General features: G+C 41.6%; 1 protein-coding gene across 1 annotated transcript; it reads left to right on the forward strand.

Annotated features, from left to right (window-relative positions):
* The first annotated feature begins 1,404 nt into the window (after positions 1–1,404).
* Positions 1,405–17,776, forward strand: Ndufa5 (NADH:ubiquinone oxidoreductase subunit A5). Its single transcript, XM_057775221.1, has 5 exons — positions 1,405–1,527; positions 1,783–1,827; positions 6,529–6,645; positions 16,821–16,886; positions 17,252–17,776. Exons 1-5 carry the CDS (start codon positions 1,507–1,509, stop codon positions 17,351–17,353), a joined length of 351 nt encoding a protein of 116 aa, XP_057631204.1. The 5' UTR covers positions 1,405–1,506; the 3' UTR covers positions 17,354–17,776.
* The last annotated feature ends 3,260 nt before the right edge of the window (positions 17,777–21,036 follow it).

Raw genomic sequence — 21,036 nt, forward strand, 5'->3', positions numbered from 1 at the left:
ACAAATGGCATAAAGGGTAGATAATCTCCAAATGTCTGGGGTTTGGTTGTTTTCCTACTTTAATGATTCACTTACATCGGTCTTTTTATTTATTTTTTTCTAGCTTTTGGAGGGTGACACAAGCTCTCTGGTTTGGCATTATTTTCACGTTTTCTACCTGCTTATGAATGATAAGAGACAGATGTCAAAGGAAGGAGCTGTCCCCTTGGGCAGCTCCAGGAGGGGCCCCACCATTGCTCAGAACCAGGACTCTCGCTTCCAGTTATTTTCCTCATCGAGCCAGAGGCCTGGGTTTCAAGGAGACAGTTTGATCACCGAATTTTGATAAGACCGCCCCCCCCCCCCACACACTTCTATCACTGAGAAGCAGAACTGGAGGCTCCGACTCTCTTTGGACAGGCTAGAGGGTCCGAAGTGTAAATTCTGTAAGATGCAGGGTCAAAGTTTGGCTTCACCCTCCCGACTCTAATTTTTCTCAAGCATTTACAGAATTTCCTAACGTCCATCTTTCCAGGGACTGGAACATTTACTCCACTGGGTCATACAGTGCACCTCTAGCACCCGAGAACCCAGAACATTCTATCCTCTTACAATGTTTGTTAAGACATTCCTAGATTCCCTCTGATATCACAGATACCATGGGATGTGTCCCTTTATAGCGAATTCTACTGTCTCTAACTTAGAATACCACTAGCAAGCCTTCCTTCGCAGTGTGCCCCTCCACAAAGGGTTGGTTCTGAAACCTACTTATTTTTGTATTACACGGAAGCGATCAGTTTTGTAGTACCTTAGCCAGGATCAGTCAGGTCTGTCTCCCCTCGGTGTCTTTAGCAAATACCGCACAGAGATGCCTGAATCCAAAGTTACAAGGAACACATGCATCTTTTTATAAAGTTATGATTCCACATTCTAGAACACACCCAACAACCACAGACATTCTTAGCATCTGGAGGCAGAGGGCGCAGAGACTATGACCTCATAAACTTCCACTGAAACAAAGGCTATGACCTCATAACCTTCCATTCATCAGTTTCCTCAAGCGCAAACGGATGCATCATACGGTTAATTCCACTTTACAGCTTCCATTTATGAGAATGTATTCATACATGCGGAGGAGAGCATTTTTCATGATGCTCAGGGCCGGTTCTCACTCTCATTTCAATAAATTGAGGACGTGCCGTTTAAGACGTCAATCAAAGGCTAAGCAAAATTATAGCTTCTGTAGTGACTACATTTGAAGTTTTTCGTAGACTTTCCCTTAATGTTTAACCCTAACCACGGAGTCAGTTTCTCTCTGTTAAACCCAAATCCTGCAGAGCTTTGCGCACGAGTCGCACATGCGCAAATCCCTTCCAGGTGGGCGGGAGTAACACCTACCACACCCTCCTGCTCGAGCGCCGGAGCCCGATGGTTTCCTAGGTGACAGAGCAGCAGCGTCGACGCTCGATTGAGCAGGCCTGGGAGAGGCTCCCAGAGGGCCGCGCGCTCCGGACGCCGGGTGCTGTCATGGCGGGTGCGTTGAAGAAGGTGAGCGGATGGAGGTCACGGTGGTGCTGCGGCCTCCGCGTCTCCCTCACCCGTGGGTGGAGACTCTAAACCGACGGGGTTGGGAGCGTCCGCTGCCCTGGGAGGGGACGACCGGATGGTCGGCTGCTCTGCGGGCGGCTTGGGGACGCGGGCCGGGCAGGGAAGTCCCGGGAGGGACGGGTTGGCTTTCTGTGCGCGGTGACTCGTGGGATTACGGTAAACAGCGCGGCTGTGTTTTGTTTTGTTTCCGAACAGACCACCGGCCTGGTGGGATTGGCAGTGTGCGACACTCCACACGAGGTAAGTACGGGTGTGTTTGTGCGCGCGCGCGTGACCTTGTTCTTCCAAGGTTAACGGGACACACGAGAGAAATACGGTGTGTGTGTGTGTGTGTGTGTGCAACCTTGATCTTGCAATGTTAACGGGACAGGAACCTACACCCCCCGCCCCCGCCTCTCCTCCCACCCCTCCCCGCCCCCGAGAGCTCTTGACACAATGGCATCCTAGGCTTCTCTGACCCCGTGTCTCCCTTTTTGATGTTGCCTTTGCCGTGGCCTCTTTATTAAGACACTTTTCTTCTTGACCCTTTCCTGGCATTTTCGCACCTTCGGTTGTATGGACTATTCTCGGCGCCCTGCACATCGTATTCATACATTTCTGCTTTGGATTTCACACATTGGCTTGTCCCATCACCCTAACAGTTGCCTCCTTCAGTATCCACTGGAAACAAACAAACAAACCTAAACAAAAATCTTGTAATTACCCCCTTTTTCCAGCAATTACACCGCTTCTCTCCCTCCCTATATACGTACATAACTCGAGTCATCAGTATTCACTGTCTCCATCTTCTCATTACCTCTTGAATACACTTCAGCCAGACCTGGCCAGAACTGCCATTTTCAGTGTTTTCTGTGATAGCAGTGATGCTAAATTTCATCGGTTCACATTTCTCTTAGTTGTCCCAGGAGTACCATTGAAAATACTTTTATTACATTTATCTATTTGTGTGTGTGCCAGTATGTGTGTAGGTCATAAAACAGCTCCGTGGAGTTGGTTCTCTCCTTTCACCATGTAGGTCCCGGGGACGTCACTCAGGTCAAAAGGCTGGTGGCAAGCATGGTTACCCACTGTGCCATCTCCTGACCTCAGAGCTGCAGTTTTGACACTTTTGATGCTCTACACGAACTACCTTGTTTCCTGGGTGTCCAGGCTTCTCAGTATCCTGTGTTTAGTCTTTTGAGGGGTTGTTGTTTACTATTTTTTCTAATCCTTTGCCTTTTCCAGTTCCTCATTTCTCAACTCTTATACTTTGTTGTCGCATTCATGACCCGGTTCTTAGCCAGTTTTTAAATTTAGGTTTGCTTTGCTCTCATTGAGTGGAGATAATCTAATGGTTTTAAATGCTACCTATAAACAGTTTAATTCTTCTATTTCCGTATCAAGCACTGGCTTCTCCTTTTATGAAGCCGTGTATGTATGTATGTATACACACATATGCTCTTAGTGAGCATCTTCAGTTGTGTGTCAGATGGGTCACCCGAGCTTCTCCGACTGAGAGTCCCCATCAGAAAGCACGCTGCATTGCGTTCATCAGCTCACATGTCACTTGCTATGTCAGTAAATCCTCTGCATCCGACCTTCAGAGTTATCCAGGTACACCTCACCACCTCCTTTGCTAGTCCCACGTTTCTGTCACTGTCCTCACTTCTGTGATAATTACATCACTTTGGGAGCTGCTTTTCCCTGCCTTTTTCTTAGCTGGTTTGTGTTAAAATGTGTCTGGTTATGCCACTTCTTTCTTTAAAACCTTCCAGAGGCTTTCTCAGTTTTAGGGCTCTTTAAAGGATTCTCCAGATCGCTCTTTAACAGACCCCATTCTGCTCAGGTATTGTCTGACTCAGACGTTTTACAAAGATAAGACTTTATTGTGTGTTCACTTCTAGAACTCTGAGGAGCTCATAGTATAGTCAGTGCATAGTGTATGACTCTTGGATTCTTTATGAATTTGTACTTCAGAGTTAATGTGGAGAACAGAAGTCACAGTTCTCTGTTTCTGATATTCTTCCTCTATGGCTTGTCTTTCTCTATCAGGTCTATGACTCTTTCTGCCCCAACTCAGAACTTGAATGTTGTATTGATAATAAAATCTTTTACTTTCATATTTATTCCAGTAATGGATTGTGCTTAATTTTTTTTTCTCTAACTGCTGTGGCATAATCCCCTTGTACACTGAAGATTTGTTGCTGTGATTGGTTTAATAAAGATGCTGACTGGCCAATAGCTGGACAGAATAAACTTAGGTGGGAGAACCAAACTAAAGACACCAGGAAGAAGAAGGGTGGAGTCACAGGGGTCCAGAGAGATGCAGAAAGAAGTAAGACGAGCATTCAGTGTTGAAGGAAGGTGCTGCCAGGTGGCAGAGGGTAGATAAGAATTATAGTTAATTTAAAATGTACGAATTAGTAGTAACAAGTGTGAACATTGGCTGAGCATCTGTAATTAATACTGAGTCTCCGTGTCAGTTATTTGGGAACTGGTGGGTGGGGAAGAACAGTTCACCTACATCTACCAGTCTGGTTCGACCTCATTAATCTTCCTCTAGTCTTTAGTGCAGCTTAAGCTTTTGCTCTTGTAAGTGCTTAGAACAGCTTTATTGTGGCCTTCGTGACTGTTTCTTTCCTTTAGCTCATGACCGCCAGCTTAATTTTCCTAAAACATAGGCTCAACTGCACCCATTTCTTAAATCTTTTAGTCCCCCCAAAAGGCCAGGTGCTGTAACTTGATATGTAAAACTCCGCGCAGTCTAACTTTTCTCCTCCATATCTCCTGAGTGTTTTTGTTATGTACTTTTTTTTTTTAGTATAGAAAACTAAAAGTGGTGCATGACTGTCGTCCTAGCACTTGGGGGCCGAGATGCAGGGGTCTTAAGTTTGAGGGCAGCATGAGCTATAGAGTAAGACCCTGCTTCAAAGGGAGCAGAAAGGTTTGTTGGTTTGTTTGTTTAAATTATTTTTACGATTTAATCTAACATCTGACATTTTATCATTTTAGTGTATATTCAGTATGAAATTTAATGCTAGTCTGCAGCCTTTTTTTTTTTTTTTTTTTTTTTTTGTAGTATATTCTCCTACACTCTATCTCCGTCTGGGTTAGCTACATTTTAAGTACTCTACAGCTGTATTTGATGAGCAGCTGCTTACTGCACAGCACAGCTGCAGAGGTGTGTCTGCTTCCTTTATGGCTTTGGTGTCTTTTGCCGGTCTGGTGCTGTTTTAATTTGTATGTAAATTGCTTCTTCCAACACCTTCAGGTTTTCAACTCCCTTCATCCCTCAAAGGTGTCTCAGATGCATTTTCTTCTTTTTGAGCTCCTCTGCGTTTTGCTGAAGTGATTCTTCCTTCATAGGGTGCTGAGACTGAGACAATAGGTGGCTGGTACCGCTCTGACCCAACATCCTATACGTTCTCTACATTTTATGGATGAGGAATGAGGGCATCTAGATCGAAGCAGCTTGTCCAGGCAGCTAGGCAGTGGAGCTGTGTGCGTGCAGACAATCAGTTCCTGGTGTTGTTTTTACTGCCTCCCGCTCTGTATCCTGTCCCGGCCCGCCATGGTGGATTTTGTGTTTCATCGTGCTTATCATATTTTCCACCACTGTCTTCTCTATAGAAAGAGTTTGACCCACGTCCAGTCTGTCTTTATATCCAAACAACACGTGGTACATTCCACTGAAAAAAGAAGAGTGTTCTTTAGAAGTGTTGATTGCTTGTGATTACTGACATGCTCAGGTATCGGTCTCGTGTCCCTTGTTGGGAGGCTGCTCAGGTTTGTATCTGTGTTTTGGCACAGTGATGAGTACAGTCTGCTTTCACTGTGAGAAGCGTCCAGTTTGGATAATACATTACACAGACACTTTTCTTTGCATTGTTCTACGCTGATCGTTCTGATTCTCATCTGAATTTTTTGTAAGACTAGATGCATTCTATTTTACCCTAAAAGATGAAAAAATAGTTTTCAATTTATTTGATACTTATGTGTATGCCTGCATGTGTGTCAGTGTACCACTTCTGTGCCTGGTACCAGTGAAGAGGGTATCACATCCCCTAGGACTAGGGTTGCAGATCCTTGTAAGCTGCTATGTGGATGCTGGGAATAGAACCCAAGTCTTCTAGAAGAGCAGCCAGTGCTCTTAGCCACTGAGCCATCTCTCTAGTTACCGCCCCTCAATCTTTTTAAAAACCTCAAAATTTGAATCAGATTGAAACTTATTAAAATACTATATTAAAAGGAATATATACATTATATTAATAAATTTGAGAGGATAAGGATTAAAATATTCCAAAATAATACATATGCATGTATACTGCATACACATATTATCCAATACATATAGTCTCCTAATTATAGGTTCCTATAAATCAAAACCAAGTTACATACCTTATTCCAAGAGGGAAGAACAAAGCACAGTTAGAACAAAATCAGATCAAAACTAAACCCAACAGTGTAAATAGTTTAGTGTCTGAAGAGCTTGGAGTAGACCCACTCCTCAGGCTCTGCCGTCCGCAGTGCTAACAGCCTGTCTGCAAGGCTCAGGCTGCTCCTTCCACATCTACTGCTGTCCTTAGTGGCCTTCCCAGGGTCTTGACATCTCGATGTGCAATTTGTAATACTCATTACCTCAAGATGAGGAATTCAGCTTTAATAAATGATTTGATTTCCAGAGAAGGCCATTGGTTAGCTACAAGTTGGTTTTAATTTAGCTTATTATTATACTTCTTATATATGTACACTCAACTTTTATATATACCACAGTAGGAAGAATTTCCATGCTTGTATTCCATTTTTTCTTAGGTTGTAAAGAGATTGAACATAGACATGAATTTTAGTCAAGCACAGTTTAAAATTGTGAATTCTCTTTTAGTTATTCCTGTGAGTACTTAAATGCATTCTGTCTGTGGTGGCATTTTGACTTACTGAAATGTGTGTGGTTTGTCTTTCTAGAGGCTAACAATATTGTATACAAAGATTCTTGATATTCTGAAGCAGTTCCCTAAACATGCAGCCTATAGAAAATACACAGAACAGATCACCAATGAGAAGCTGGATATGGTCAAGGCGGTAAGTAAGACATTTAAGGAATATTTCAGGTGCTCATTTTAGCTCTCAGTTTGTACTGTTTTTCTTTCAGTGCTATTCCTCCATCTTTTTCCTTCTGCATTCAGCAAACACCTGTGCTTTGACTGATTTCCATGTGTAAAGCACTTTGGAGGACAGGAGTAAGACAGGACCCGTTCCCTGAGGTGACATTGCAGGCTCCCTTGTGCCGCCTTCCGGCCTAGTTGTCGGTGACCTTTCACCTCTGACTGTAGAGACATCCCTCTTGATTTCTAACCACAGCAGAGAAGAACAAAAGCCAGGAGAATTGTGTCATGATGATGTAAAGAAAACTGTCGTAATGACTACTTTAGAGAGTACGTTGTCCAGGGCTTGGTCATGCAGGCCTGTAATCCCCAGCTTCTAGGGAAACTGAGGCAGGGAGATTACAAATTCTTATCACCTTGGGCTACAGAGGAAGCTCAGAGGTGGCCTGACTGGTAACATTATTAGACTTTGTTTCAAAATAAAAAGGTGTGACTTGGTGGTAGAACTCTTAGCATTTATGAGCTCTAGGTTTAAGGGCTAATCCCATAAACACACAGCACTTTGTTGTACAGGAAGAGGGCTGCTTCGTTTTCTTCAAGCTACACTGAACACTAAAACTGAATACTTTGTTTATAGAAATCTGTAATATATGGTATTACTTTATTTAGAAATAAATTGTCCCTGCAAATAATTAAAGTCACATAAACTCACAGGGGTGGGACTCTGACCCTGTAAGGATAGTGTATGTATAGATACTAGACAATCAGGGCTTGCTCCTTGCCCATGAGTGCCAATGCGTGAAGGATATGGGAGCACATAGCAAGGTGCCATTGTGTGACTTCAGGGAAAAAAAAAAAAACCCTCACTAGACCCAACCTTCACTTTAGACGTTTGCTCTCTACAACTATAAGAAAAGTCTGTTTTTCTGTGTACATCATGGTGCTAGGGATGAAGCTGGGTCGTCACACAAGTGAGGCAAGCATACCATATGTATCCCAACCTCCTCCTTTAACTTTCTGTTTTGACACAGGGTTTTATTAAACTGCTGAAGATGGATTTGAACTTAACTCTATATGGTTCAGGCATGCCAAGAATTTGTAGTCCTCCTGCCTCAGTACCTAGACTAGGTGAGGCTACACATCTGTGTCAGGAGGCTCAGCTGAAATTTCTAGTGTTTAATCCAGCCAGTCTATGTATTTTGTTACAGGGCCAATCAAATGGAGCCCACAGCTTTCAGTCCCAGTGTCTGCAGGGAGATGTGAAAGAACTGACTTTGTAGAACTCAAAAACTGTTCATCTGGGCACAAGTGATAACAAATGTATTATTAGATTACCAAAATCTAACTTTGATCCTTAGCTTGCCAAGTCTGGAAGTAACTTACAAACAGTCTTTGAAGGAGGCTAAAGGTAGCTTGATTTGTTTGAGGCAGATGAACTGATGTCTTTTTTTCTTCTCTCAGACTAAGAATGTCCCTGCTTTTCATAAGTGAACCTGTTCCACTGTGCCTTTGATTCTTTCTCCACTTTGCTCTCAGTGACCTGTTTATCCTGTCTGGTCTCTGGTTTTTCCCTCTTCCTTTCGTCACTGTTTGCAGTAGTCTGAGATATTTAGTTGGTTCCTATATGTATTTCAAGAAAAAATGTATTTCAGTATTTTTTCACTTAGTGTCAATGTCACAGTCAATGTCAGAGTTCACTGCCATCCCCTCTTCAGTTAGGAACCTAAAACCTTTGCTCTGCTGCCTCAGCTGCCTTCAAACTAATTATTAATTTGTAGTCCCATCTTACTTTGTACCTCTTTCTGCAAACAATAGAATGCATTCTCAGTATCTAAATCTTACATCTTTTTCCTGTTAAAAATCTTCCTATGGTTTTTTGTGTCGTGTGTCTGAAAGGCTGAGTTTTAAGCTTCTTCCTGACCTGGGCATATGAAACGCAGCTTTCACTGGTGGGTTTGGAGGAAGAGTCGTGGTTGCAGGTTAATTCTGGCATGATCTGTAAGGTCTGCTGAAGTCTAGCTTTTGTTTGTCTTCTTAGTCCAGCATGTCATTTCCTTCGCAGCGCTAACCTGCTGGTACTTCTGTGTATTCCATGCAGTTTTACTTTTGTGGTTACTTTATCTTTTGAATTCCCCTTTTTTGTCTGGTTTAAATATGCCTGCTCCAAGATGGAGGTGTTTCTGGGCGTGTACCTCAGCAGTGGAACATTGCCTCACATGTGGGAGGGACTGCGTCTGCTTTCCCATACCATACAGAGTACACTCTTTATTTCATTTATGGGATAAACTCCATCTGGATAATGACTAAAAAGCTCGGTCTATTAGAAAAGAAGTTTTTTTTTTTTTTTTTTATTTATTTTTATTCTTTTTTAATTAAAATTTCCACCTGCTCCCCATTTCCCATTTCCCTCCCCTCCTCCCAAATATTGCCCTCCCCCCACTTCCCTCCCCCTATCCCCACTCCTCTTCTCCTCCCCCCACTCCATTCCCCCACCCTCTCGATACTGAAGAGCAGTCCAAATTCCCTGCCCTGCGGGAAGACCAAGGTCCTTCTATCTACGTCCAGAAAGGTGAGCGTCCAAACAGGCTAAGCTCCCACAAAGCCAGTTCATGTATTAGGATCGAAACCTAGTGCCATTGTCCTTGGCTTCTCATCAGTCTTCATTGACCGCCATGCTCAGAGAGTCCGGAATCAACCCATGCTTATTCAGTCCCAGACCAGCTGGCCTTGGTGGGCTCCCAATAAATCAGTTCCACTGTCACAGTGGGTGGGTGCATCCCTCGTGGTCCTGATTTTTTGCTCATGTTCTCCCTCCTTCTGCTCCTCATTTGGACCTTAAGAGCTCAGACCGTTGCTCCAAATTGAGACTCTACCTCGATCCATCGCCAGATGAAGGTTCTAAGGTGATATGCAAGATATTCATCAGTATAGGATAGGGTCATTTCAGGTTCCCTCTCCTTAGTTGCCCAAGGTACCAGCTGGGGACATATTCCTGGACACCTGCGAACCCCTCGAGAGTCAAGTCTCTTGCCAACCCTAAGATGGCTCCCTTAGATAGGATATATACTTCGCTGCTCCCGTATCCATCCTTCCTATATCCCAACCATCCCAATCCTCCGAGCTCCTCCCATCCTCCCCTTCTCATATTTCTCATCCCATTTCCCCTTTGCCCCATGCCACCTCACCCGCAAGTTCCCAGTTTTTGCCCTGGAATCTTGTCTACTTCCCCCTCTCCATGCGGATGACTATATGATTTTCTTTGGGTTCACTTTCTTATTTAGCTTCTATAGGATCACACATTATATGCTTAATGTCTTTTATTTTATGGCTAGAAACCGATTATGAGTGAGTACATCCCATGTTCCTCTTTTTGAGTCTGGGATACCTCACTCAGGATAGTGTTTTCTATTTCCATCCATTTGCACGCAAAATTCGAGAAGTCATTGTTTTTTACTGCTGAGTAGTACTCTAATATGTATATATTCCACACTTTCTTCATCCATTCCTCCATTGAAGGGCATCTAGGTTGTTTCCAGGTTTTGGCTATTACAAACAATGCTGCTATGAACATAGTTGAACAGATACTTTTGTCATTTGATGTGGCATCTCTTGGGTATATTCCCAATAGTGGTATTACTGGATCTTGGGGTAGGTTGATCCCAAATTTCCTGAGAAATCGCCACACTGATTTCCAAAGTGGTTGCACAAGTTTGCATTCCCACCAGCAATGAATGAGTGTGCCTCTTTCTCCACAACCTCTCCAACAAAGGCTATCATTGGTGTTCTTGATTTTAGCCATTCTGACAGGTGTAAGATGGTATCTCAAAGTTGTTTTAATTTGCATTTCCCTTATCGCTAAGGAGGTTGAGCATGACCTTAGGTGTCTTTTGGCCATTTGAATTTCTTCTGTTGAGAATTCTCTGTTCAGATCAGTGCCCCATTTTTTTATTGGGTTCATTAGCATTTTAAAGTTTAGTTTCTTGAGTTCTTTATATATTTTGGTGATCAGACCTTTGTCTGTTGCAGGGTTGGTGAAGATCTTCTCCCAGTCAGTGGGTTGCCTTTTTGTCTTAGTGACAGTGTCCTTTGCTTTACAGAAGCTACTCAGTTTCAGGAGGTCCCATTTATTCAATGTTGCCCTTAATGTCTGTGCTGCTGGGGATAAACGTAGGAAGTGATCTCCTGTACCCATATGTTGTAGAGTACTTCCAACTTTTTCTTCTATCAGGTTCAGTGTGTTCAGACTAATATTGAGGTCTTTAATCCATTTGGACTTGAGTTTTGTGCATGGTGATAGATATGGATCTATTTTCATTCTTCTACAGGTTGACAACCAGTTCTGCCAGCACCATTTGTTGAAGATGCTCTCTTTTTTCCATTGAATACTTTTAGCTCCTTTATCAAAAATTAGGTGTTCATAAGTTTGTGGGTTAAAATCAGGGTCTTCTACTCGGTTCCATTGGTCGACTTCTCTGTTTTTATGCCAATACCAAACTGTTTTCAATACTGAGGCTCTGTAATAGAGTTTGAGGTCAGGGATGGTAATGCCTCCAGACGATCCTTTATTATATAAGATTGTTTTGGCTATCCTGGGTTTTTTGTTTCTCCATATAAAGTTGATTATTGTCCTCTCAAGATCTGTGAAGAATTTTGATGGGATTTTAATGGGGATTGCATTGAATCTATAAATTGCCCTTGGTAGAATTGCCATTTTTACTATGTTGATCCTCCCTATCCAAGAGCAAGGGAGATCCTTCCATTTTCTGGTATCCTCCTCAATTTCTTTCTTCATTGACTTAAAGTTCTTGTCAAATAGATCCTTTACTTCCTTGGTTAGGGTTACCCCAAGATATTTTATGCTATTTGTGGCTATCGTGAAGGGTGATGCTTCTCTGATTTCCATCTCTGCTTCCTTATCCTTTGTGTATAGGAGGGCAACTGATTTTTTGGAATTGATCTTGTATCCTGCAACGCTACTAAAGGTGTTTATCAGCTGAAGGAGTTCTTTGCTGGAGTTTTTGGGGTCGCTTATGTACACTATCATATCGTCTGCAAATAATGAAAGTTTAACTTCTTCCTTTCCGATTTGAATCCCTTTGATCCCCTTATGTTGTCTTATTGCTATTGCTAGAATTTCAAGCACTATATTAAAGAGGTATGGAGAGAGTGGACAACCTTGTCGTGTTCCTGATTTTAGTGGAATAGCTTTGAGTTTCTCTCCATTTAATTTGATGTTAGCTGACGGCTTGCTATAAATAGCTTTTATTATAGTTAGGAACGACCCTTGTATTCCTAATCTCTCTAAGACCTTTATCATAAAGGGATGTTGAATTTTGTCAAATGCTTTTTCAGCATCTAATGAAATGATCATATGGTTTTTTTCTTTCAGTTTATTTATATGATGGATTACATTGATAGATTTTCGTATGTTGAACCAGCCCTGCATCTCTGGGATGAAGCCTACTTGATCATAATGGATAATTTTTCTGATGTGTTCTTGGATTCGGTTTGCCAGTATTTTATTGAGTATTTTTGCGTCGATGTTCATGAGTGAGATTGGCCTGTAGTTCTCTTTCTTGGTTGTGTCTTTGTGTGGTTTTGGTATCAGAGTAACTTCAGCTTCATAAAAGGAATTTGGCAATGACTTCTCTGTTTCAATATTGTGAAATACATTAAGGAGTATAGGTATTAGGTCTTCTTGGAAGTTCTGGTAGAATTCTGCATTGAAGCCATCTGGACCTGGGCTTTTTTTGGTGGGGAGGTTTTTTATAACAACTTCTATTTCTTCGCGACTAACAGGTCTATTTAGATTGTTCACCTGGTCCTGGTTTAACTTTGGTATATAGTACTTATCTAAAAAAGTGTCCATTTCTATAACATTTTCCAATTTTGTGGCATACAGATTTTTGTAGTAAGATCTAATGATTCTCTGAATTTCCTCTGAGTCTGTGGTTATGTCTCCCTTTTCGTTTCTGATTTTGTTAATTTGCGTATTCTCTCTCCGCCGTTTGATTAGTTTGGATAGGGGTTTATCAATCTTATTGATTTTCTCCATGAACCAGCTTTTTGTTTCATTGATTCTTTGGATTGTTTTCTGTGTTTCTATTTTGTTGATTTCAGCCCTCAATTTGATTATTTCCAGTCTTCTACTTCTCCTAGGTGAGTCTGCTTCTTTTTTTTCTAAAGCTTTCAGGTGGGCTATTAAGTCTCCAATGTGTGCTTTCTCCGTTTTCTTTAAGTGGGCACTTAATGCTATGAATTTTCCTCTTAGCACTGCTTTCATAGTGTCCCATAGGTTTGAGTATGTTGAGTCTTCGTTTTCATTGAATTCAAGAAAGACTTTAATTTCTTTCTTTATTTCTTCCTTGATCCAGGTGAGGTTCAGTAGTTGACTGTCCAGTTTCCATGAGTTCATAGGCTTTCTGGGGATAGCATTGTTGTTGAATTCTAACTTTAATCCATGGTGATCTGATAAGACACAGGTGGTTACCGATATTTTTTTGTAACTGTGTAAGTTTGCTTTGTTACCGAGTATGTGGTCTATTTTCGAAAAGGTTCCATGAGCTGCAGAGAAGAAGGTATATTCTTTCCTATTTGGGTGGAATGTTCTATAGATGTCTGTTAAGTCCATTTGATTCATTACCTCCCTTAATCCTCTTATTTCTCTGTTAGGTTTCTGTTTGATTGACCTGTCCATTGGTGAGAGAGGAGTGTTGAAATCTCCTACTATTAGTGTGTGTGGTTTGATGACTGCCTTGAGTTTTAGTAACGTTTCTTTTACATAAGTGGGTGCTTTTATATTAGGGGCATATATATTCAGGATTGAGATTTCATCCTGGTGAATTGTTCCTGTTATGAGTAAAAAATGTCCATCTCCATCTCTTTTGATTGATTTTAGTTTGAAGTCAACTTTCTTAGAAATTAGTATGGCCACACCTGCTTGTTTCTTAGGTCCGTTTGCTTGATAAACCTTTTCCCAGCCCTTTACTCTGAGTAGATGTCTGTCTTTGTGGTTGAGGTGTGTTTCTTGTAAGCAGCAGAATGTTGGATCCTGTTTTCGTATCCAATCTCTTAGCCTGTGCCTCTTTATAGGTGAGTTGAGTCCATTGATATTAAGTGATATTAATGACCAGTGGTTGTTAACTCCGGTCATTTTTCCTTTCTTTCTTTCTTTCCTTTGGTAGTAGAGTTTGTGTGTTTCCCTTCTTCAAGTTGTGCTGGTGAAGGGTCTTTAGATGTCTGAGTTATTGTGGGCATTGTTGGACTCCTTGGCTTGTGATTTTCCTTCAATTACTTTCTGAAGGGCTGGATTTGTGGCTACGTATTGTTTAAATTTGTTTTTATCCTGGAAAACTTTGTTTTCTCCATTTATAGTGAACGAAAGCTTGGCTGGGTATAGTAGTCTGGGCTTGCATCCATGGTCTCGTAGTTTCTGCAGTATATCTATCCAGGACCTTCTGGCTTTCATGGTTTCCATAGAGAAATCAGGTGTAAGTCTGATAGGTTTACCTTTATAGGTAACTTGACCTTTTTCCTTTGCAGCTCTTAATATTCTTTCTTTATTCTGTATGTTTTGTGTTTTGATTATTATATGACGAGGAGATGTTTTTTTTTTTGATCCAGTCGATTTGGTGTTCTGTATGCTTCTTGGACCTTCAAAGGAATATCTTTCTTAAGGTTGGGAAAGTTTTCTTCTATAATTTTATTAAATATATTTTCTGGACCATTGAGCTGTACTTCTTCTCCTTCTTCTATCCCTATTATTCTTAGGTTTGGTCTTTTTATTGTGTCCCAGATTTCCTGAATGTTTTGTGATGAGAATTTGTTGGTTATGCTGTTTTCTTTGATGAGAGTGTTTATTTTCTCTATGGTATCTTCAGTGTCTGAGATTCTTTCTTCTATCTCTTGTAATCTGTTGGTGGTACTTGTCTCTGTAGTTCCTGTTCGTTTATTCAAATTTTCCATCTCCATCCTTCCCTCGGTTTGTGTTTTCTTTATTACTTCCACTTCGTTCTTCAAGTCTTGAACCGTTTCCCTTACCTGTTTGATTACTTTTTCTTGTTTCTCTTGGTTTTCTTGGGTATCTTTGAGATATTTATTCATTTCCTCTACCTTTTTGTTTGTAATCTCTAATTGGTTGTGGCAGTTTTTCACCTCCTGTTTAAGGTCCTCTATTATTTTCATAAAATTCACTTTTGAGTCGAATTCTTCTAATTCTTCTGTATTAGGGTTTAGACTTCTCATTTCGGGATTCCTGGATCCTGGTGATGTCACGTTGCCTTTCAAGTTGTTGGGGGAATTCTTGCATTGGCGCCTGCCCATCTTTTCCTTCAAATGGAGCCAGGAGAGGCCTGATGTCTTGGACCAGTCTTTGCTGTGACTAACTCTCTAGGTGTATCTCCTCAGTGTAGGGGCAGGAACCGTTCCCTTCCAGGTGAACTCCTCAACACCAAAACATGGATGCGTGGTATTCCAATGACCCGCGTAAAGAAGGCCGAATGCAAGGGGTCGGGCGGGGTCCAGTAGAACACAGGCGACACTGCAGTACAAGCTGGAGGTGCCTGCGCTCCCTTTCGGGGGTTGCTGAGGCCTGCCCGCTGCTCTGGTTGGGTAGCCTTAGTGTAGGGGCGTTTGTGCTCTCTACCGGGACCGTCCGCCCCAGGATAGTACACACTCACCCGTCCCGATGAAACTTCTTGGCACCTACACAGGAACTCCTGGATGCCCCAATGAGCCAGGGACTAATGGAAGTAGGGCGCAGGCAGAGCAGGTCCAGCAGATCACAGCAGAGACTGCAGCCCCAGCAGCAGGGGCCCGCTTTCCCTGGCGGGGACCTTGAGGCCTGCCCTCTAGTCAGGGACTCACTGCTCTGGGTTGGTAGCCTTAGTGAAATGGCAGGAAACTGTTCCACAGCTAAGGACCTTGCAGACAAGGCAGGTTTGGGGGTGGGGGTGGGGGCGGGTGTGTAGGAGAGCAAGCCCTGCAGCAGGAGCTGGGGGAGGGGTGTTTGTGCTCTCTACCGGGACAGTCCGCCCCAGGATAGCACACACTCACCCGTCCCGATGAAACTTCTCGGCACCTACACAGGAACTCCTGGATGCCCCAGTGAGCCAGGGACTAAGGGAAGTAGGGCGCAGGCAGAGCAGGTCCAGCAGATCACAGCAGAGACTGCAGCCCCAGCAGCGGGGGCCCGCTTTCCCTGGCGGGGACCTTGAGGCCTGCCCTCTGGTCAGGGACTCACTGCTCTGGGTTGGTAGCCTTAGTGAAATGCGAAAAGAAGTTTTTTTAAGGTAGTCTAGGTACCATATTAACAATTTTTTAAAGTAAAGAATAATGTGCATTAAAAATATATAGAAATCGTTAAGTGTAGGGCTTGATGGAATTTTCAGAATTAACACATTCTAATTAATACCAGACAAAAAAAGTGTTGTTCCGTGTCACCAAATCATTTATTCCTAGTTACTACCTTATTTTTTTTTAACATAATAGATTCATTTTGCCTATTTCTCAACTCTGTAGGAATGGAATAATTTTCATATACCCATTGAAATCTGTTTTTTACTACTTAATAGTATATTTGAGGGAATCATATAATTGTAATTTGTCCCTCACCATTGCCATATAGTATCCTACTATATCTCAGGACCATAATTGACAGATCAATTCTCTTGGTGCTGGTCATTTAGGTTATTTCTAGTTTGGGACTGTAATTTGTGGCTTCTGTGACATTTTTGAACATATAATTTATTTATTATGCATTGTTTGCTATATACCCCAAAGAGGAGTTTTTTGGTCATATGATAGCATTTATTGATTATTCATTTACAGGTGGTATAGAAAATATTTACAAAAATAAGATATTTGAAAATCTAATTTAGAAAGACTAAATTATATATCATATGTCTTACCTTTGCTAAGTATGTCAGTATTTAATAGTTGTTAATATTAAGACAAAACTAATTGAGTGGTAGAGAAATGAAATAAATGGATTTCCATCAAATTTTTGGTAAAAAAATAAGACCATGATGAGAGAAAAACTGCTTGTTGGAAGAGCTTTTATATATGGCCTTTTAACACGTAGGATATTAAAATACTCAGAGATTATGCTTCTGTGTATAATTTTCCTTTTTTTCTTTTTCCTTAAAATTGTAGGAACCAGATGTTAAAAAATTAGAAAACTTGCTCCAGGGTGGTGAAGTAGAAGAGGTGATTCTTCAGGTAAGGAAACACTGAACATTTAGTGTTCAGGCATCTCATGCTGGTCTTGACTTGCACCTGACGGCTAAGTGAGAACTTGGGTGAAATTTGAAAGCCACTGTTGCAGATGAGGGACGGGTTTTACGTCTTATGAGCTTGTCAACACCAATTCCTGCAGATTTCTTTCTCAGAAGTCAGAGGTGACCTTTCTTAGTGGGGACCGTGTGGCTCTGAAACTTTGCTTTTGTAATACTCAGTATTTGATGGTAGACTACATCAGGACTTTAGAATACTGACTGCGGATGTGTGTGCTCTAGTAGTTAGCGTTCAGGTATTCCTCTGAATAATTCATCAAATCTTATCTTCAAATTTTCTTTTATTAATAGGCTGAAAATGAACTAAGTCTGGCAAGGAAGATGCTGCAGTGGAAGCCATGGGAGCCACTGGTGGAAGAGCCTCCTGCCAACCAGTGGAAGTGGCCAATATGATCACAGTGTCTGATGGCTGATGCCAATTAAATGTGCAATTAAATGTTCTGTTATGCTAAAATGTGTCCTTATTATTGACGTCTTAGAATTAAGAAGAGTAGTATAGTGTGTATCTTATTTCCAAGACATATTTAGGAGACAACATTGGTTATGGTAACGGGGTCCTATGAATCCTTTCACACTGACTTTCCGGTTTCTATTTCTGAGGTCACACAATGGGTTTGCTGTGCCTATGTCATCCTTCATTGACTTTCTCCTGTTATATTTGAGCGTCTTGGACATTTCACCAACAGTGCTACTATAGCTTTGTTTAGTGGAGCAGACTTTATTGGTGTTTGCATAGGAATTTCTGGTAATTGCTATGTAAATGTAATGGTAATCTTCACATAGTAATGTTCTTGAATGGGAATGGCACCCACTCTCCTTAGTACTTAACTAAACCATGTGACATCAGAATAGCGTGCTGTAGTTTATCTCTGCTGCTGGTAAGAAAACCAGCAGTGTGGTGTGACCCTGCAAAGCATGATGTGTTGGAGGAACTGCGGCCATGATGGTTACACTTCGGGTAACACAAGCAGTGTGCCTCTAGAACAGGTGTCGTCTAATGCACTAGGATTCCATTGTCACAACAGCCTGTACAATATAGGTTCAAACATACTGAGATCCTCCTTCCTCGTCTGTCAGTGTACCCAAGCTGACGTCACTGGAAATCGTGTGCTCAGATCTTTGTAATGGGCATAGACAATGATAGTAAGAGTGGCTGTCTGCAAGCTACCGTGTCTTAATCTACCCGTTCGCACATTACTGTTCCATGGCCTGCACAACCTTACGCTTGTTTTCAGTCCTTCAATACTTTCCCATTTGGTTTATAAACATCCAGGTTAAGTGTCCTGATTTCACAGAGGATTCTGTTTGTCCAAGATTATTTTTTTTAAATATTTATTTATTATGTATACAATACTCTGTCTGTGTGCTGTGTGTATGCCTACTGGCCAGAAGAGGGCACCAGACCTCATTACAGATGGTTGTGAGCCACCATGTGGTTGCTGGGAATAGAACTTAGGACCTTTGGAAGAGCAGGCAATGCTCTTAACCTCTGAGCCATCTCTCCAGCCCCTGTCCAAGATTTTTAATGTTGCTGACTGTCTTCTAGACTAAGTTGAGTAGTTTTTAATAATGACTTACTTCAGGCCTCTCGGTAGCTTTCTGATAACCCATATTCAGATTCTTATATCACAGGTACTTCCAAAGAGAAGCCTATCATGTTTGACTGTGCAGACAAGAAAATGATCTTTAGGTTTTGTGTCCCCTGCCCTTGCTTTGCCCATCTGGACTTAATGCTGAATATTTCAGTTAGTGGACAGTCTGTTTTGGAATGAAAATGGCATTTACCTAGCATAACCAAAGATGTATTCAGCCTGGAATGATTGTGAATGGATGTATAATAACTTCATAAGGATGGCAGGAATATATTGGTACTATTTGGACAAACAGCACATGGCATCTAATAGACGAAGGTTCTGGGAACTGCCGCTTACAGGAGGCCATGCTCTGTTGAGTGCTGCCGCCAAGAGGCAGTTTGATTATGTCTTAGTCTCCTCCCCTCTCCTTTCACTCAGATCTGCAGGGTAGAAGAACAAATTTGTCTTTTGCTTTCTCCCTTTCTTAAGGGACAGTCAGTGGAGTGTATTTGACTGTCTCTTCAAAATGATGAAAGTCAAAATCTGGGGCAGTTCTCTCATAACAGCTGGTCTCAGCTTATTCTTGAGACTCCGTGGTTACATGTTATGTTGCTATAGACATGTGCTGGGCCATAGTGATAAACGCCAAATTGCTAAAAATCACACATTTTTGTTTGTTCAATAAGTTCAATTTCCCATAAAAACATGTACAATGAGATCCTAAATTGTACATTCAGGTTGAAGGATTCGAGTTAAAAGACGGGAACTACAGAAATATATTTGGAAGTGCCTTTGAAGGTAGTCAGCTAAGACTAGTTAGTGAAAAGAAGTAGTGCAAAGAACTGATTTAGTACAGGCTATCTGTGCGCATGCATGCGTTCGTGTGTGCTTGGGAACCGTGTGTGTGTATGCATGTGTTTGTGTGTGCTTGGGAACCATGTGTGTGCGCATGCATGCGTTTGTGTGCGCTTGGGAGCCACATGACAATCTGCGGTGTGATTCCCCAGGTACCATTCACCTCTTTAAATTCTTTTTCATTTTACTGTTCTTTTTGGACAGAAGCTCTCATTGACCTGGAAAGGCTCCCTGCATTAGGATTACAAGCATGTGTCATCCATCCTGGCTTCCTTTGTTTTGTAAACATGGGTTTGGGGAGTAAAACTTAAGTTCTAACAAATCAAGCATTCTACAGACTGCTTTTCTCCCAGGTGCCTAGTGTGAAGTCTTGGTTTATTCCTAGTACATGTGCAAGGAGACTTGACAAAGGCTGCTCCTAAGAGTGCCACCAGGGAGGGACACAGACTAAGCTGATGCTACCAGAACGTCCTTCCATGAACATGGCTGTAAGGAACTGGAACAGGACATGAATAAAGACAAAGAGTACGTGCTGAAAGTGCGGGGGACTCACAGACTGTGTTTGCCACACCGCTAGTTAATTTTTAAGGAAGTCTTTGTCCCTTCACAGTAGCACACAGTCTTTTGGTGGCTTATCTTTTAGATTTGTGATTTTTGTAATTGATGATATATTTATTTCTATTTATGACTAAACTGTAAGATATATTACTGGATTTCATGATGTGTCGTCGTCGTAGCCCCCATCCCTACTCCCCCCCCCTCTTGTACCTTCCTTAGAGATAAATTTTGCTACCTTGTTACAGAATATCACATTTTACTCTCTGAGCATGGGTACCTTTTCTTCAGGGTAAAACAGGCCCACAAATCCTTTAAGTTTTAAAAAAAATCAATGAAATAGAAAGTTTTCCTATAGCTCATTTATAAAAACAAAAATAACTTGATACAAGGTTATTTCTGGTCTATATTCCATTTTAATATGAATAAGCATTTTTTTGTCACAGATACATAGTAAATAAATGTATCAATGTATTTGATTTGGGATTGAAGATGTATTGCTCAATACACACTATGCTCCCATATTACCTTCTGTAATTCAGTGAAATCTTGAATATCTGACATATGTGCTTCAAAAGTTTCAGGAAAGTGATGATGGCCCTTCGCACGTTCACAAAGGACGCAAATTTAATCCAGAGATAATTCCCCAAACAATTTTCAGGTCCTTAGTTTTGTAAATAATTATTCTAGTATTTTTCATACTTAGCCATTTTTATCAAGACACATTTCCTTATGAGGTTACTTCAAAATGCTTGATTTCGTAAGGCCACCAGGTGGCATCTTTGTAAAAGTGGGAGCACATTGGGAGAAAGCTTGTAAACAAGACCAAGATGACTGGAGGGAGATGAGTCGTTTTGGACAGCAAAACCTGAGCAAAGTGCACAGATTTAGGATGAAAAGTAAAATCCAAAGCTTTTGTACAGCACTATGTTCATTTTGTAATCGATAGTATTTTCCCATCACTATTTTTAGTTAGGGGCTATTGATCCTTAGCCAAACACCTCCGTGTGTTTGTGAGAGAGTGAATGTTTGTCCGCGAGTCAAGCTACATAGACCACCTAAGAAAAGCACGCTCTAAGAAAGGCTATTGTG

This window comes from Chionomys nivalis, chromosome 1 (assembly GCF_950005125.1).
Source record: "Chionomys nivalis chromosome 1, mChiNiv1.1, whole genome shotgun sequence".
NCBI classification, from domain to species: domain Eukaryota; kingdom Metazoa; phylum Chordata; class Mammalia; order Rodentia; family Cricetidae; genus Chionomys; species Chionomys nivalis.

Bases quoted from the DNA above. Each gene is read 5' to 3' on its own strand.
- Ndufa5 (XM_057775221.1), top strand. From the start codon at position 1,507: ATGGCGGGTGCGTTGAAGAAG. The intron at 1,828-6,528 runs GTAAGTACGGGT...TTGTCTTTCTAG, and splicing joins TGTGCGACACTCCACACGAG to AGGCTAACAATATTGTATAC. The intron at 6,646-16,820 runs GTAAGTAAGACA...TTAAAATTGTAG, and splicing joins AGCTGGATATGGTCAAGGCG to GAACCAGATGTTAAAAAATT.